Source organism: Budorcas taxicolor, chromosome 25, assembly GCF_023091745.1.
Source record: "Budorcas taxicolor isolate Tak-1 chromosome 25, Takin1.1, whole genome shotgun sequence".
In the NCBI taxonomy this organism is placed as follows: Eukaryota; Metazoa; Chordata; class Mammalia; order Artiodactyla; family Bovidae; genus Budorcas; species Budorcas taxicolor.
Window position 1 is genome coordinate 50,327,493 of NC_068934.1, and position 18,236 is coordinate 50,345,728.

The 18,236-nt window shown below is 61.6% G+C and overlaps 1 protein-coding gene across 3 annotated transcripts in view; it reads right to left on the reverse strand.

Annotated features, from left to right (window-relative positions):
- Window positions 1-17,008, reverse strand: part of LSP1 (lymphocyte specific protein 1) — a 35,534-nt gene extending 18,526 nt beyond the window's left edge. For 2 of the 3 annotated variants that reach the window (XM_052662453.1, XM_052662451.1), the window contains exon 1: window positions 16,922-17,008. In XM_052662453.1, coding sequence (XP_052518413.1) covers window positions 16,922-16,989 — 68 coding nt within the window. In that variant the 5' untranslated portion in view covers window positions 16,990-17,008. Of the gene's footprint in view, window positions 1-352; window positions 551-16,921 lie in introns of those variants that run through there. The other variant, XM_052662452.1, reaches the window with a different exon arrangement.
- Window positions 17,009-18,236: the final 1,228 nt, after the last annotated feature.

Genomic DNA, 18,236 nt, shown 5'->3' on the forward strand with positions numbered 1-18,236 from the left:
GCCCCCTGACCCCTCCTGTTCCCGCTCACTGTCTTCACAGAGGTCCCGCTGCCCCCACCCTGCCTGGTCCATCTCTCCGCTCCTGCCTGCTCCCGTCACCCAGCAGGACAGGAGCCCTGGGACCGCAGGGCACACAGCGCTTGGCTGCAGCTTCCCCGCCACGGCCTCAGAACTGCCCCGTGGGTCGTGGGCAGTGGCCAGCCCTCACAGACCTGTGCCCCTGCCTTCCTGGGCAGACCAGGGTCTCGTCCCCCTCAGTGGCCAGGGTCCCTACTGCCCCGCCGGTCCACAGGCCCCCCAGGGTTCTCGTCCGGAACCCTCACCTACAGGGAGTCAGCCCCCCACCACCAACCTGCGCTGAGCTGCTCCAAGCCCCAGGAGATGCCCCCAGGGGCCGCGTCCCATCCGGCCATCTCTGATACCCAGGAGCCACAAGGTGCTCTCCTGAGGCTCCCGTGGGGACGGGGCGCCAGCCCCAGGTGCCTGGCACGCTGGCCGCACTCGCCGGCTGCTCCGACCTCAGCTGGTCTGCAGGTCAGGGCTGGCCTGGCCTCTGCCTCGGCGCTCTGGGCTCCGGCCCTGACCGCCTGCCCGGGGGCTGGGCTGTTCCGTCCCCATACCCGCCCCTGCCGGCTCGCCCAGGCTCCTGGAGCAGGACTCACTCTGAACGCCAGACCACCTGCACCCACAACAGCACCGCCCCCCGGGCACCCAGCCCCGCCAGGGCGGCGGCCACCCACCCCCCGATGCGGGGCCCTGGGTGGGCTTGAGGCAGCCCCGCCCCACGCACGCTGTGGTTTTCGGGCCTGGCTTCTCCCAGTGCCCTCGGGCCAGCTCGGCAGGCAGTGGCCACATTCCCTGCCCTCTGGCCGCCCCTCAGGGCCTCCTGGGCCAGGCTTCCTCAGGCGGGAGAGCCGGGCGTGCGGATGACCGGCGTGTCCGAGATGGAGGTGCGCTGAGCGCAGTGGGCGGCCCGCCCCACCGGCCTCCCTGGGCAGACTGGGAACCACCCAGCCCTGTATCAGCTCAGCCTCGCCTTACAAGGCCAGGCCCTGGACGACTCCATGGCCCGCAGGACGCCCTGAGTCCAGAGTCCTCCGGAAGTGCGTGGGCCCAGGGACCCTGGCTGTCCCTGACGGTCCCCCGCGCGGGCCAGGCCTGAGATGGGCCTGAGGCAGGCGCTGAGACCCCCACGGGCCGTTGGAGGGGGTGGGGGTAACTCCCTGCCACCTGGGAAGGGGCAGAGCTTGGCATTGGGGCACCGCAGGGGAAGGGGGTGAGCCCCGGGGTCCCAGCCCACCAGCCTGAAGCCTCCTGCTGGCTCTCTGCACAGCCTCGCGGCTGCAGCCCAGAATGAGCCAGGCTTCGCTGAGGATCCGGGTGGATTCAGCTGACAGGCACCCTGGCCGCTGCTGGCCCAACACACCCTCCCAGCGCTCGTGACAGCGACGTCCGGGGCCCTCTGCGGCCCCCGCCCCCTGCTGTCAGGCGTCCCGGGTGAGGGCCCAGGGTGATCCGCCTGGTGAGGAGGGCAACTGCCCACTCCCGAGGGCACCTGCGGCATCACAGCCTCTCTGGTTCTGTCGCCCGCCAAGGGCGAGGGCCTGCCAGCCAGAGGCCTCTTAGATTCAGAGTTGGGAGTGGCAACCACGTGGGTATGCGGGGTCAGGGCCCGTGCGCAATGGGTCGGGGCCTGGAGAGTGTGCGGGCTGTGCCTGTCGGCCAGGTGGACAGACCATCTCCACCACCGTTCACAAGGGACCTCCCCGCCCCCACCCCCCTCGGCACGTGTTCCCAGGGGATTCAGAGGCAGGCTGCCCTCTGTCCCTGCCCCGGCCGGTCACTCACAGGCCCGCCTTCACCATCTAGCGCTGTGGGGCTCACGCCCAGGCCTGCCTTCACCATCTAGGGCTGTGGGGCTCACGCCCAGGCCTGCCTGTGCCCTCAGCCCCGCTTCCCCGTCCAACCTCCAGCAGCACCTCCAGCGTGCCCCAGCATGCCCAGAGCAGCAACCTGGCACTGGGTTTGGGAACGAAGGCAAAGCAACACCTGGATGACAGGTGTGCATACAGGCAGGCCCTGGGGCTCTCCCTGCCACGCCCCACTGGGCTGGACAGTGTCCCTCCTGGCCTCAGTTTCCCCGCTTGTGGCCTCAGTTTCCCCACTTGTTACAGGGCACTGCTGGACCTCCAGGACCGGCAGGCACCCCTTCACTCCTGGGCCGCAAGCTGGGCACAGGGGCACAGCGGCGACTCCTCCCAGATGCCCGGAGTCCCCCCCGAGACGCGCCTGAGCATCCCCTGGTTAGCGGCACCAGGGAGGCCAGCTGAGCCAGCAACAGGCAGATGTGAAGCCAGGGGCGGACCCTCGAGGGTCTTCCTGCTTGGCGAGCTCAGTGGGCACGCAAACACTCTGTGTGGCCCTGGCCCTGGCCTTGCGGCCCTCAGGCCGGGCCTGGCAGGACAGGGAGAAAGCCATGCCTGTGTCTGCAGAAACCCTGTGAGCTGGAGCGGGACGGGTCGGGGCTCCCGGCTCCGCTCAGACGCCGTGGAGCCCACCCGCACACCCCGCGCCTGCTCCATCCGGAGTCAGGGCCGTGGTGGACCTGGGGAGCTGAGGGACACCAGTCTCCCCAGGAGCAAGCAGTCTGCCCCGGGAGACCAGGCTGTCAGGAGGCGGGGGCAGGCCAGCAGCCCCGTGGAAGCGGGAGGCCCTCCCACTCGGGAGAAGCAGAGGCGGGCTAGGTGGAGAAAGCCGCATTTCCCCCGGCCTTGGTGCCCGGAAGGGTGGAGGGGAAGGGCACTGGGGGTGGCTCAGAGGGGCGTGAGGCGGGGCCCCAGTGCTGCAGGGCCCCCGAGCCCTCCCACGGCCCTTCGCTTCTGCTTGCTCTCCAGGACTCTGTGAGGCAGGCACCGCGACGCCCCTGCTGCACAGAGCAGGAAACTGAGGCTCAGAGGGCAGGGCACTGGCCCCAAGGATGCAGACCCAGCTTCTGCCTGCGGAGGCCTGATTCCAGGCGCGCACGCAGCCCGCGGTGCCTGCCACCCGGGGCAGGTGCGCCAAGGGTGGAGAATGTGGGGCCAAGTCCAGCTTCACCCTCTGCAAAGTAAGGGGTGGCCTGATGGTCCCCAGGGCCAGCAGGCCCAGAGGAGGCGGGGGATGCCGCACTGGGGCCGTGCTTGTCACCGGAGGGGGCGCGGAGCTGGTGGTAGGATGCAGTGGCGGAGGAGACGGCAGGCGGGCGGGCGGGCGCCCACACACACACGTGGGTTGGAGCTGCAGGGCCGCTGGGCCAGGCGCCTGGGGAGGCACCCGCGGGCACCCTGCCCTGCCTTCCGTGCCCCGGCCTGGGCGGAGGGACCTACCTCAGGAGGCTCTCCAGGCCCTGCTTGCTAGAACTCCTCCTCAGGAGCGCAGAGCTGCTCATGATGCTGGCGGGCGCCCGGCTGCCCGTCGACCTGGCCTGACCCCCGCCCTGGGGCTGGAGGCTGCGGCTGCGGCTGCTTCTTCAGAGGCTGCTGCCCACTCCCCCGGCTCCTCCTGCCCTGGGACCCTCCCCGCCCCTCTCTTTACCCTACCACCCGCTTCTTGCTCTGCCCCTCCCTCTGGCTGGCTGGCTGGTCTCCGGCTCTGATACCCCTTCCCTGCTCCTCTCTGTCTGCGGGTCTGTGACCCTCCGTCCGTCTGTCTGTCCTGGCCCCTCTGGCCCCTGGGGGTCCCCTGGGTGGGCTGCCCACTGGCTGCCCCGGGCACCCCAAATGGCCCTGTCTGCGTGGCCTCGTGGGCTCCGCGGCTCCGGGCCCCTCTCCTGCGCCAGGACGCCCAGCAGCTGCTTCATGTTGGTCCCCGCATCCCCCTTCTCCGCCCGCCTTGGCCTCGTCCACCTCCACCCCCTGCTCCTTCCGAGACTAGTGAAAAAGAAAGAGAGAAACCCTCGCCGCCCGGCAGCCTGGGGCCTGAGCAAGACCTGGGAGGCCTGTGCTGGGCAGGCGGCAGCCCCCTGCCTCCTGGTTCCCCCTCCTGCCCTCGCCCCCTTGCCAGCCCCCCACGCCTCGCAGCGCCCCCTCCCCCTGCGCCCCGGCCCGCATCCTCGCCGCCTCTCAGGGCCTGGCCCTGCCCTTGTGCTCCCTGCCCTCGCCCCCCACCCAGCCGTCCCAGGCCAGGCCAGGCCTGGCTCCTCCACTTGATGCCCTCCGGCCCCCCCGGTCCCACAGCCTCCTCTCTCCCCCCTGGTGTCTCTCGGTCTCTGTCTGCCTCCCTCCTCCCCCCTCCTCCCCACTCCTGCCCCCCCACCCAGTCTCCGTGCTCCCGTTGCTTCTTCCCAGTCCTCTGCTCCTGTTATCACCTCGAGGAGCAGGCCGGGGCACCCTGGGAATGCCGTCAGCTCCCCGGTGGGGAGGCTGCTGCCCACCCCGCCTCTGACAGACGGCCCCGGGAGGCTCCTGAGGCCACTGCAGGCTCGCCTGTCGGGCGGGACAGCCGTGCTCCCCACCAGTGGCCAGAGGCACGAGGTCAGCGCGGTGGCCTGGCCGGCAGCCCCTCTCGCCCCCCGGGCTCTGGCCGAGGCTCCAGGAGCAGCAGCCCAGCCCACTGTTCCTCCGGTTGGGCTGAGGCGCCCCTGGTGACTCACTGTGGAGCACACCGGGCAACTGGCCGGACCGGGGAGGGCCCGACCCGGCTCGCCCTCGGGGAGTCACCGAGGGCCAGCTCCGGGCCAGGCCGCCTCGTGTCCAGCAGCTTGCTGGGCTCACTCACACCCTCGAACACCCCGAGAGGCAGATGCCACCATAGACCCGTGCCACAGGTGGGAAGACCAAGGCTCAGACTGGTACCTGAGGTCAGGGCCCAGCAGAGCCAGAACCAAGCCCGCTGGGCGCCTGCCGGCCACCCCGGCACCACTCCACGGCCTCTGCCTCCCTGACCTGCCGCGCCAGGCTGTCGGGGCTGGGAGCTCCTGCGGGCGTGCGAGGGAACGAAGAGCGAGGTTGGGATCAGACCAGAGAGTGGGGGGACGTGGGGTGAGTGCCCGTGTGCTGGAGGCGGCGGCAGCCTTTGGAGAGACTCCACGTGGCCCACAGGTCCTCGGTGCCTCTGTGTGGTGCTGCCTGCAGGAGGCTTTGGGGTGAGCCCTCTGGCTCAGACTGGCCCCCACGCACCAGGCTGCGTCCTGGGACCCACTGCCTCCCCTCGCACAAGCCAGGAGGGGCCAGAGACTGTGTGGGGTGTGCTGTGGAGGCCGCTGTGCCCACTGTGAGTCCAGCCCCCAGCCAGAGATGCAGAGACCCCCAGATGCTGGTGGGGCGAGGAGGAGCGGGGAGATGGGGACGGCAGGGCTGGGCTGTGGGCTGAGCCAGATCACCCCGGGAAAGGAAGCTTGCATTTTGTTCCCATCTCAACTAGCCATATCCTCCTTGCCCCCTGCTCTTAGTTCTGGAATCCCAGCCACAGCCAGCCAGGAATGAAATGTGCCAAAGCATATTTCGGTTCAAAAGAAGGAAAAATATTTCCACAGGGGAAAGGGCTGCCTTGGGGTGGTGGGAGTTTCCTGTCCCTGAAACTTAAATAGAATTGCACAATTACTTATCAGACTGATGGGTGGGAGGTATTAATAGCAAGAGTAGAAGTTTAAATGCCGTGGTGAGGGTTCACAGTTTCACAACTAAGGCATGTCCCAACAGGAAAAATAGGGCAGAGTGTTTGGCGTCAGCTTCACCGCTTTCTCTCCCTCCCTCCATCCATCCCCCTGTCTGTGCATCCTCCACCATCTCTTTTCCATCCATCATCTATTCATCTGCCCATCCATCTTCCGTTCAACATCAATCCATCCATACTCAATCCATCCATCACCTATCCATCCATTCTCCACGCATCACCTACCCGTCTATCCCCCATAAGTCCATCCCTCCATGTATTTAAAGGTCTTAATACATGTAGAGCATGTAAAACCCTTAAAAGAAGCATTTAGCTAGGTATCCATCCATTCTGAGCAAAATAACTACTGAAAATATGTTAATTACTATTATCCACGCGTTCATCAACTTGTATGTCCGTTTGCCCTGCTACCCAGCTGGTGAACTCTGTTCCTTCTGTTTCACATCCGTCTGTCTCTCTAAATACCCTATCGTACCTACATTCATCCAAACATCAGTACTTCACTATCTTTGCCATTCGTACATCCTTTGATGTATCTGCCTATTCATCCATCCATGTGCTCCCTTCCCACCTGGCAAGTCATGCCTCCGCTTGTGCCTGAAAACGTGTGTGTCTGTCCTGTCACGTACACATCTGGGCTTCCCAGGTGGCACAGTGGCCAAGAAGCCACCTGCCAATACACGGCAGGCAGGAGGCGCGGCTTCAGCCCCTGGTCTGGAAGGCCCCCTGGGGCAGGAATGGTCAGCCTGCTGCGGCATCCTTGCCTGGAAACTCCACGGGCAGAGGAGCCTGGCGGCTACAGCCCATCAGGGCTGCAGAGACCGGGGCCAACTGAGCGACGCAGTGTACACCCACACACGCGCATTTTATCCATTATGTTGCCCATCAGTTCAGTTCAGTTCAGTCGCTCAGTCGTGTCCGACTCTTTGCAGCCCCATGAATCGCAGCACGCCAGGCCTCCCTGTCCATCACCAACTCCCGGAGTTCACTCAGACTCACGTCCATTGAGTCCGTGATGCCATCCAGCCATCTCATCCTCGGTCGTCCCCTTCTCCTCCTGCCCCCAATCCCTCCCAGCATCAAGGTCTTTTCCAGTGAGTCAACTCTTCGCATGAGGTGGCCAAAGTATTGGAGTTTCAGCTTCAGCATCAGTCCTTCCAATGAACACCCAGGACTGATCTCCTTTAGAATGGGCTGGTTGGATCTCCTTGCAGTCCAAGGGACTCTCAAGAATCTTCTCCGACACCACAGTTCAAAAGCTTCAATTCTTCGGTGCTCAGCCTTCTTCACAGGCCAACTCTCACATCCATACATGACCACAGGAAAAACCATAGCCTTGACTAGACGGACCTTAGTCGGCAAAGTAATGTCTCTGCTTTTGAATATGCTATCTAGGTTGGTCATAACTTTCCTTCCAAGGAGCAAGTGTCTTTTAATTTCATGGCTGCAGTCACCATCTGCAGTGATTTTGGAGCCCAAAAAAATAAAGTCTGACACTGTTTCTACTGTTTCCCCATCTATTTCCCATGAAGTGATGGGACCAGATGCCATGATCTTCGTTTTCTGGATGTTGAGCTTTAAGCCAACTTTTTCACTCTCCTCTTTCACTTCCATCAAGAGGCTTTTTAGTTCCTCTTCCCTTTCTGCCATAAGGGTGGTGTCATCTGCATATCTGAGGTTATTGAAATTTCTTCCACAATCCTGATTCCAGCTTGTGATTTGTCAACCCCAGCATTTCTCATGATATACTCTGCCTACCATGTATGGATGTGAGAGTTGGACCATAAAGAAAGCTGAGCGCAGAAGAATTGATGCTTTTGAACTGTGGTGTTGGAGAAGATTCTTGAGAGTCCCTTGGACTGTAAGGAGAGCCAACAAGTCAATCCTAAAGGACATCAGTCCTGAATATTCATTGAAAGGGCTGATGCTGAAGCTGAAACTCCAATACTTTGACTACCTGATGCAAAAAAAAAAAAAAAAAACCTGACTTGTCAAAAAAAGACCTTGATGCTTGCAAAGACTGAAGGCAGGAGGAGAAGGGGACGACAGAGGATGAGATGGTTGGATGGCATCACTGACTCAATGGACATGAGTTTGAGCAAATTCCGGGGGTTGGTGATGGACAGGGAAGCCTGGCGTGCTGCAGTCGATGGGGTCACAAAGAGTCGGACACGACTGAGTGACTGGACTGAACTGAGTAAGTTAAATAAGCAGGGTGACAAAACACAGCCTTAACACACTTCTTCCCCCATTTTGAATCAATCAGCTGTTCCATGTAAGGTTCTAACTGTTGTTTGTTGGCCTGCACACAGGTTTCTCAGGAGACAGATAAGGTGGTCTGGTATTCCCATCTCTTTAAGGATTTTCCAGTTGGTTGTGATCCACACAGTTAAAGGGATTTTTGTAGTCAATGAAGCAGAAGTAGATGTTTTCTGGAATTCCTTGCTTTCTCTATGATCCAACAGATAGCAATTTGATTTCTGGTTCCTCTGCCATTTTTAAACCCAGCTTTTACATCTGGAAGTTCTCAGTACACGTAATGCTCAACCCTAGCTTGAGGGATTTTGAGCATAACCTTACTATCATGGAAATGAGCGCAGTTGTCCAGTAGTTCGAGCACTCTTTGGCATTGCCTTTCTTTGGGAATAGAATGAAAACTGACCTTTCCAGTCCTGCGGCCACTGCTGAGCTTTCCAAATTTGTTGCCATATTGAGTGCAGCACTTTAACAACATCATCTTTTAGGATTCAAAACAGTTCAACTGGCATTCCATCACCTCCGCTAGCTTCGTTCGTGGTGATGCTTCCTAAGGCCCACTTGACTTCACACTCCAGGATGTCTGACTCTAGATGAGTGATCACACCATCATGATTATCTGAGTCATTAAGAACTTTTTTGTAGTTTTTCTGTGCATTCTTGACACCTCTTCTTAATCTCTTCTGCTTCTGTTAGGTCCATACAATTTCTGTCCTTTACTGTGCCCATCTTTGCATGAAATGTTCCCTTGGTACCTCTGATTTTCTTGAGGAGATCTCTAGTCTTTCCCATTCTGTTCTTTTTCTCTATTTCTTTGCACTGATCACTGAGGAAGGCTTTCTGATCTCTCCTTGCTATTCTTTGGAACTCTGCATTCAAATGGGTATATCTTTCCTTTTCTCCTTTGCCTTTAGCTGCTCTTCTTTTCTCAGCTAGTTGTAAGACCTCCTCAGATAACCGTTTTGCCTTCTTGCATTTCTTTTTCTTTGGGATGATTTTGGTCACCACCTCCTGCACAATGTCGTGAGCCTCTGTCCACAGTTCCTCAGGCGCCCTGTCTATCTGATCCAGGCCCTTGAATCTATCTGTCACTTCCACTGCATGATGGTAAGGGACGTGATTTAGGTCATTCCTGAATGGCCTATCGGTCATAGCTACATAGCTTACTTTCTTCAATTTAAGCCTGAATTTTGCAGTAAGGAGCTAATGACCTGAGCCACATTAGCTTGAGGTCTTGTGTTTTTGGACTGTAGAGAACGTCTCCATTTTTGGCTGCAAAGAATATAACCAATCTGATTTTGGCATCGACCGTTTGGTGATATCCATGTGTAGAATTGTCTCTTGTGTTGTTGGGAAAGGGTGTTTGCTACGGCCAGGGTATTCTTTGGGCAAAATCCTGTTAGCCTTTGCCCTGCTTTATTTTATACTTGAAGGTCAAACTTGCCTGTTAGTTCATGGATCTCTTGACTTCCTACTTTTGCATTCCAGTCCCCTATAATGAAATGGACAGGTTTTTTTTGGTGTTAGTGCTAAAAGGCCATGTAGGTCTTCATGGAACTGGTCAACTTCAGCTTCTTCAGCATCAGTGGTTGGGGCATAGATGTGGTTGGGGCATATTGTGATGCTGAATGGTTTGCCTTGGAAATGAACCGAGATGATTCTGTCATTGTGAAATTGCACCCAAGTACCCCATTTCAGGGAAAAGGAAATGGCAACCCACTCCAGTACTCTTGCCTGGAAAATCCCATGGACTGAGGAGCCTGGTGGGCTACACAGTCCATGGGGTCTCAAAGAGTCGGACACGACTGAGCGACTTCACTTTCACTTTCACTTTCACTTTTTCACCACATTTCAGACTTCCTTGTTGACCATGAGGGCTACTCCATTTCTTCTAGGGATTCTTGCCCACAGCAGTAAACATAACGGGCATCTGAATTAAATTTGCCCACTCGTAAAAAACTACCAGTTATGTATATCCATCTGCATTTATCTGCCCAGTTATTTATCTATAACATTACATTTATTTACCCATACACTAATGCCTATCTTCAAACTCATCCATCCATCATCCATCTACCTAGCCATTCATTCACATATCCATCCACACACTCATCCACCCGTCATCCATCTATTCACTCATCTACCCATCCATCCACCCATGATTTATCCATCCATTTAATCAACTTCCATCTCTCCACCTATTCATTCATCCATCCACCCACCCATTATCAACCCATTTTTACATCCAGCCATCCAGCCATCTACCTACCCACCAATCAATTCACACATCATCCCTCCATCCAAACATCCCTCCGTTCATACCTTTATCAATCTACTCGTTCGCTCATCCACCCATCCATCCATTCAGCCATCCATCCACCCAGAATTCATCTATCTAGTCACCCGTCCGCTATCCATCCAGTCATCATACACTCACTCATTCACCCAGCTGTTCACTCATCCATCCACGCATCCATCCGTCCACCCACCTATCCTACTATTCTCTCATCCACAAATCACCCATTCATCCCTTCTCTCCGTGCCCTCATTCTCGCATCATCCACGCATCCATTCATCCCAGCATCCCTCCTCTCAGCATCCATCTGTCCACCCACTCATCCTTCCACTCATCCAACCACCAGCCAGCCAGCCAGCCAGCCCACCATTCTGCACCCATTCATCCACCCACCCATTTACCCAACCAACCTCTCGTCCACTCACCCATTCATTCATCCATTCACCTATTCACTCACCCATCTGTCCATCTGTCCTTCCATCCATCTATTCATTCATCATCCACTTACCCATCATCCCGTTATTCAGCCACCCCGTATCCTTCATCCACGCATTCATGCACCCATTCACTTACCACCCACCCACCCACCCACCCATCCGCCTCTCCTTCCTTCTGTGCACCCATTCCCTCCATCATCTATCCATCTGTCCACTCATCCCTCCATCCATCTACTTACCCATCCAGCCAGCCAGCTACCCAGCTACCCACCATGTATCTATCCAAACACCCATCCATTCAGTCATCATTGATCCATCTATCCACCCATCTGTCCGCCCAGCCATCCACACATCTATCCCTTTACCCACCATCCATCCGTCCCTCCATCCACCTATTATGTATCTATTCATCCATCCATCAGCTGGTTGTTCCTACTTCCTCCCTTTCTTCATTTATGCTTTTCTTTTGTTGAGTCTTTTTATCCTTTTTTCTTTCTTCTGTGACTAAGACATGGTTCATAAACTTGTGGCTATAGAAGATAGAGGCGCGTACTCTCTCCCCAGTAAGGTTAGCACCGCAACACAACTTCAATGAGGACTGGGGAGGGAGGGCTCTGTCCTGTTTAGACACGCACGCACGCACGCAGAGCTATATCTCAGTGAAAGGCGCGTCAGGCACTTCCCTGGTGGTCCACCGGTTAAGATTCCGCCTTGCAGTGCAGGGGCCACGGGTCCAGGGACTAAGCTCCCACATGCCGCAGAGTGGCTAAGCCCACCCTGCAGCTACTGAGCCCCAGGCCCGGGAGCCCGCGCGCCGCCGGGGGAGCCCGCGCGCCAGGACGAAAGATTCCGCATGATCAGTGAAGATCCTGCGTGCTGCCACTAAGACCCAGTAAAGCCAGATCAGTGATTTTTTTTTAAAAAAAGATGTGTCAAACAGTGAGAGTCCGTGAGGGCCGGAGTGTGGAAGAGGGGCCTCCGGTACAGCAGTGTTCCTGAGAGCTCACCTGTCTCATGTGAGCCTCAGTCCAGCAAGGGGAGAGGGGCCAGCGTGCTGTGGTGGAAGCCTCATGAGGCTGGGGTTTGGGGAGGGGCTGGGACCGGGAGAAAGGCCCGCGCTGTCTTTCCAGATCCCTCTAGAATCAACTGGTTGGATCCATCTGTCCCAAGTCCCACTTCTGTTTTGAAGAGGAGAGGGTGCGTGGGCAGCCTTGGGACCTCAGAAGGGAAGCCATCCGCAGAGCAGGTCCTCTCCCGGAGGGGCACAGACCCCTTTGGAGTGAGGGGCTTGTGTTTTCCCCTGGTGGGCAGAAAAGGGCAGCGTCTGAGGCCCCACCTCCTGGGCACAGAGTCGGGCAGCGACCCTCTCCCGGTCTTCACTCACCCGGGGGACAGTGGGGAGGCTGAGGCTGCCCCCCCACTCCCTGCTCTGCCTGCGGATCGCTGGGTCCTCTCGCCCCCGGCACTGGCCCTGCTCCAGGCTCCTGCGGGGCGAGGCGCACCCAGCTCCCAGGTTCCCAGACAGCCCCTCCCCGCCAGCCAGGGGACCAGACGGCACTCGCTCCTCCACCCACCCGCTCCCACCTTCCTGGCTCAGAGGCGGGGAGCTGACGGGGTGCGGACAGACAGGCCTGACCCCAGGAAAGGGCCAGGGCTTTCCTCTCCCATCACCCCCTACCCCTTATCTGCCTGTGTCTGGCACTGCAGGGCCGTGCTGGCCGGTGAGGAGGCCTGATTTTCCCCATCCCCTTATCTCCTGTAAACTCCACACCCTCACAGGCCGGCCCGGCCCCCTCCCTCCAGGCTCGCGTGTGTGAGGGGAGGTGTGAGGGGCTCCCCTTTGGCTGAGCTTTCCCGGGGCTTGCACCCCGCCTGCGCCTTCCCCGCTGGGTCTCCACTCATGGCAATGAGAGTCTGACTCAGGGCCGGGGAGGTTTGGGAACTGCCCTCACTGGTGGCCTTGTGGCCCAGGCCCCCTCTCCACCCCCTTCTCCAAGAAGGCCTTGAGCAGCCATTGGAAAGAGGACCCCGAGTTGCACGGGACTGGGGCTGGGCCTGGGGGAGAAGCTGAGGGCACCTCTCCAGGGGGAACTGGAGAGGACCTGCTGCCCCTGCCGGTGCTGAACCCCGTCTCTGCTTTGGGGGCGGACCCCGGGGTGTCTTCTGAGTTGTGCTCTGTTTAGGGTGGCTCTCCACATCCCAGAAAATTCAAGGAGCACCAGTCTGTGGGATTTCTGAGGGCCTCCGAGAGCAGCCCAGCCAGTTCTGGGTCCTTCCGACTCCTCGCTGGATCTCAGGGGGCCTGGGCCCCTGCAGGAAAGCAGATGGTCAGAGTCAGTGACCAGCTGCCCTCCAGCAGTGGGTGCAGGCCTCAAGCCTCAGCTCTGCCCATGGAAAGGGGCCCTGGCACCGGCCTGCCTGGCTGGGCAGTGCTTCCAGCGCTCAGCGAGGCCGGTCCAGGCTGTGAGTGATGACTGTGCACTTGAAGAAACTGAGGCCTCGGGGTGGGGTGCAGTCACCCCAGAAAGTCCCAGGCCAGCCTCAGCAGTCGGTGCCATCTGCCCTGGGTCTTTGGGCCCACCCAGCCCCTGCCCTGGGTCAGAACCGAGGAAGGCAAAGGCGGCACTCAGGGCTGGCCTTGGGGGCTTCTGGCCACTGCCCAAGGGGGGCTGGCCCTTGCTCTGGGCCCTGCGAGGGGTGCTGCTGCCGAGGCGGGCCGGGCGGGGGGCGTGGGGGGTGGGCAGCGCCGCTTCGACCCACGGTACCCCTCTGGCAGGGGCCGCCCATCCTGACCCCAAGACCCCCCTGGTTCTGCCCCTGCGGCTCCAGGATTGTTCTCTGAGGAGGCAGATGGGGACCAGGGAGGGGGTGGGGAGGCAGGGAAGGGTTTCCGGCTTCCCAAGTCGGCAGGGTGGGCCCTGCTTTGACTTCCCCGTGTGTGTGAAGGTCCTCTCCCTCCCCCGCACCGAGGAGGGGATGTGAAGGGCCCAGATGGAGGCGGGAGGAGGCGCAGAAGGAAGGCATCCATCATCCGCGCTGAGCTCAGCCTTCCCGCTCCCCTGGGAAATTTCCGGGCGCCCGAGACCCCTGACCTGGGGGAGGAGGAGACGAGGCCCACCTGGGGGTCCTGAGGCCTGACCCAGCTCTGACTGCCGCCCCCGGATCTGGGCCGGAGGCCGGGAGAGGAGCCCCAGTGTGTGGCCCCCATCCCTCCGCCCCATCAGCCCGCGTGGTTGGGGGGGCCATCCGCCCTCCTGAGCGGGCTTTGGCGCCACTCGCTGCTCCAAGTGGTGCTGGGCCTGCTGGAGAGGCAAGTGGGCGACAGGGAGAGTCGTGGGGTGCCTGGGGGTCCCCACCCAAGGCCTCTCCGGTGCCACGGGCCCCTCCCACCCCGGCTCCCTTGGCCGGACGGACGTGTCCGAGGCCTCCGGGCCAGCTCGGCCCTTCCTCCACTGCCCGCAGCCCTGTGGGGACCAGCGGCCTTTGTCCTGCAGGTCCTGTAGCGCAGAGGGCAGGCTCGACAGGGCCTGTGGGGACAGATGGCCCAGAGGGGGAGCCTGCAGGCTGTCCCCCTGCCTCCCGCCTGCCCCCTGAGCTCGACACGTGGGCGGGGGTCACACCTTATCTGGAGGGCTGGGAGGGGGACAATGGCCTGGGGGTCAGGGAGACACCCGCTCACCGTATCCCAGCCCTGTCCCAGGAGGGGACAGACCCGACCTCTACGTGGGCCCCCACCGTGGGCAGTGGTGGATGCAAAGGGAACCTGGGGTTGGGCCCCCCGGGGAGGGGAGCTCAGAGGAAACTGGAAGCCTGGAGAGGGGCGGGGCTGCCAGGGAGGTTGAGGAGGGTCCTGTCCAGTCTGCAGTGATTCCGGCACCTTCCAGAAGGGGGAAGGGCTGAGAAGGCCAGACAGTGGGACAGTGAGGGCCGTGGGGCCAGGGCAGAAGCGGCCGCCCCGGGGTGTGGATCGTGCCACTCCGGGGCACACGGTTCCACGCATGGAAGAACGTGGTCCCATGGCTTGTGGACAAAGAGCGTGGCCGGAAAAGGGGCAGGGGTCTGTAGGCCACCCTGTCGTCCCAGCCAACCGGCGAGGCGCAGAGCTGCAGCTGGGGCTGCAGGCGAGGTGGGCAGGGGCCTGAGATGCTGCCCGCGGGTGGCGGAGGGCACAGGGAGGACCAGCCTGCTCCGGCCTGGCCTCAGGGAGGGCTGGGGCACCCATGGGCCTCCAAGGCGTCTGGGGCAGTTTGAGGGGGCTGGTCCCGTGCGCAGGCAGTCTGAGGGGATGGCTTGCCCTGGACCCACCGACCTGACGGCTCTGCTGCGGGCGGCCAGTGGGGGCTGGGAGACAGTCTTCGGCCATCTCTGAGCTCTGCTCTCTGTCCCAGCAGACCCTGGCCCTCCGGGGGACCCCCCGGAGGGGCTTCCCAGCCTCAGGTCCCCTGCCTGGGCGTCGGGGACTTCTCTGTCACCCCAGACAGGAAAATCCCCGCTTCCCTTCGTCACCTTGTGAAACGAGAACCCCCCCACCCCTCCACCCTGGGTCTCAGTTTCATTCTGAAAGGTCAGGACACGCACCGTGCCGGGGGGTGGATGTTGGGGGCGCCCAGCTCCAGGGCGAGGGGTGTCTCTGGACTGATCCTCCCGCCGAGCGCCTGACAGACCCCGAGCCCCAGGGACAGGCCCCGGCGAGCCGCCCAGCCCGGGGCTGGTGGCCGTTGCCTGTATCGCCCGCTCTCCTCCGCGTGCACGACAGCTGGTGAGGGGGTCAAGGATGGGGCCAAGGAGCAGGCAGGCCCCTGCCAGCCGCCGCGCAAGCTGTGCCCTTCTATGGGCATGCGGTGGCCGGAGGCGCGTGAGAGCCCGGGCTGGGCAGCGCTGACGTGCAGAGCCATTCCCGAGCGAGGACAGCTGTTCCCGTCACCTGCTCCGTGCGGCGCGCCGGCCCCGCAGGAGGACAGGCCGCCTCCTTGGGGCAGCAAGCCTGGGTCACGCCTCTCTCCCCTCCTCTACCGCAAGCAGTGGGTCTTACTTGGCAACCCCCAGCTACCCCCGACAGCCCGGGGTGGGCACGTGCGCCCTGACCCCCCTGGACCCCAGCTGCCCAGCTGCTGCCCAGCTGCCCCTGCCCCCCAGGACTCAGCCCCATGGCCCCCACCCAGGGCTCCCCTGGAGCTCGGCCGGGAGGAGATGCCCGTGCGCCGCCCTCGCCTGCCCATGCGTGCGCCTCGCCGACCGCTCCAGCCTCCCTTCCTCATCAATAAAAGCATCATCGTGGAACCGGGTACCACTGCCTCCAACCTCCCATGGGAGAGCTGGGGGCAGCATCCACTTCGCAAGGAGACCGAGGCCGTGGGGAGCCTGGCTTGTGGTGGCCCGGCTGGTGGGGGTCCTAGTGGGCCAGCTGGCTCCCCCTTCGCCTGCCCCCTGCAGCGGCCCCGGAGCAAGTGGGGGCAGCTGTTCGGCTCCGCCTCGGTCCTGTGGCTCCGAGCATCTCACCCCCTTCCTTTCCGCCATCCTCCCGCTGGGCCCGTGGCCTCTCTCCACACAGCTGCCCACGCCCCGACTGTCCGTCCGTCCACGAGCCCTGGCCGCTCTCTTGTGCAGCCCCTGCACCCTGGGACCATCAGACCCCCACAGCCAGGGACCCCGCCTCCCCCCCTCTCAGGTGAGGGTGCTCCACAGAGCCCGGCGGCCCCCTGCAGACGCCCGGGTGGCCAGTGTCCCCTCCCAGCTCCGGCTGTCCCCACGCGCAGCCCACCCGAAGCCCCGGTCGGCCCCTCACACCCCCCACCTGCCGGGCACTCAGACCCCACAGCGCCCTCTGCCTCCTCACCCCTGGCGGGTCAGGGCGGCCCGGGAGAGGGCCTGGCCGGACTCCCAGCACAGGCTTCGAGGCTCCCGAGGCTGAGCAACCCTCTTGGCCAGGCCTCTTGGACAGGGCCCACCCCGCCTCCTGCCCTCACAGTCTCCATCCTGCCTGCCCGAGGCCCGGGCTCTTCCCTGGGCGTCCAGCTGCCTGGAGCCCGGTTCGCATCGCACTGGCGGGTGGGTGAACCCACCTCTCCCAGTGAGGCCCAGCTGCAGCGGTGCACAGAAGAGCATCTAGCTGCCCCGGGCGGGGTGGGGACAGGGACCCAGGAAGACGCCCTGCAGCAGCCTGTGATCGCGTCCGGGCCCCGCGGTGCCGCAGACCTCGGGTTAAGCGCGGCCCCACAGCGTGCAGATGCAAAGGCTTGTGCGGGCCTGGGCATGCGTGTGGCCCAGGCCGGGGCCTTACCCTGTGTCTTCTTCCGCCAGCAGCTCCTGCCGCTCCTCGGAGCCGGGGTGGCCGGGAGTGTCCGCCATCAGTCCTCACTGTGCGTGTGACTGCAGCTCTGGGCGCTTCCTGGGGCGGCTGCCCTGGAGCCCCCACCCCCAGCCGGGTTTCACTTCCCCCTTCCGGCTGCAGGTTGAGGTTTGGAGTGCATCGGGGCTGGGGTTGGGGTGTTGTTTTCTAATCTGTTGCTGCAAGAGGAGAAGAGAAAAAAAACACGAGTCACCAGGAAGCGTTGAGCAAGTTGCAGGGGCCTGGAGGGCCCAGAGGCAGAGGTGAGGCTGAGGTGCAGGGTGTGGGGGCTGGGACCTTGCACAGGAGCCCCCCAACCACCCGCAGTCCCAGCCTCGAAGTCCACCTCTGCACAGCTGCTGTCCCCAGGCAGAGGGCATGGCCCCAGTCCCTAAGCCTCCACGTGAAGCGTGGTGACCTCCCCGGGGGGCATCTCCTGGGTGCACTCCCAGAGCATGGTCCCCTTTCCCGAACCTTGGGCCTTCGGCTGGCTCACCCCTCGTTGGCCTCTGCTCTCCAGACTTCTGGGGCCCAGCCTGAGCCGCCCTGCCTACAGGAGCCCCCTCATCCACCCCCGTGTTCACTCACAGTTTTCTTTACTTTCCTGAACTATTGGGGTCTCTCTGCTGCCCCCGGACTATGCCAGGCCCCGTGGCTGGGGGACTCGGGACTGGCCCGCACCACCAAGTGTTCACCAGATCCTGCGGCCCTCCACAGAGTGTCCTCTCTGCCCATCCCCACCCTCAAAGGCCCAGAAACAACAGATCCCTCCTGTGGAGGGGCTGAACTGTGTCCCCAAATCCGAGGCTGGAGTCCCGCTGGCCAGCACCCCAGAACGGGACCTTATTTGGAAATAGGGTCACTGTAGATGCAATCAGTTAAGATGAGGTCACTAGGTCATAATTCAGGATGACTGATGTCTGTACAAAAAGGGGAAACTTGGAGGCAGCCTCCGGCCTGTCGGGAGACGCCAACTGAAGATGAAAGCGAGGTGGGGGTGGTGCCTCTCAAGCTGAAAAGCCCCAGGAAACCACCAGACACTGGGGAGGGGCCAGGAGGAACCTCTGTGACAACTGGGTCCCCACCTTCGGGCTCCAGGACGGGAGGTGTGGGAGCCGCTCCAGGACGCTCACACCCCTGCCTTCTGCTGTGTGTCCAGCAAAGAGGCCCCGACACTTGCTGAAGCTGGAGGGTGAGAGACACCCTGTTTCCATGCCTGGGAGGTGGGGGCCCATGGCAGCCGTGCCCGAGGGTGCCCGGGGCTCTG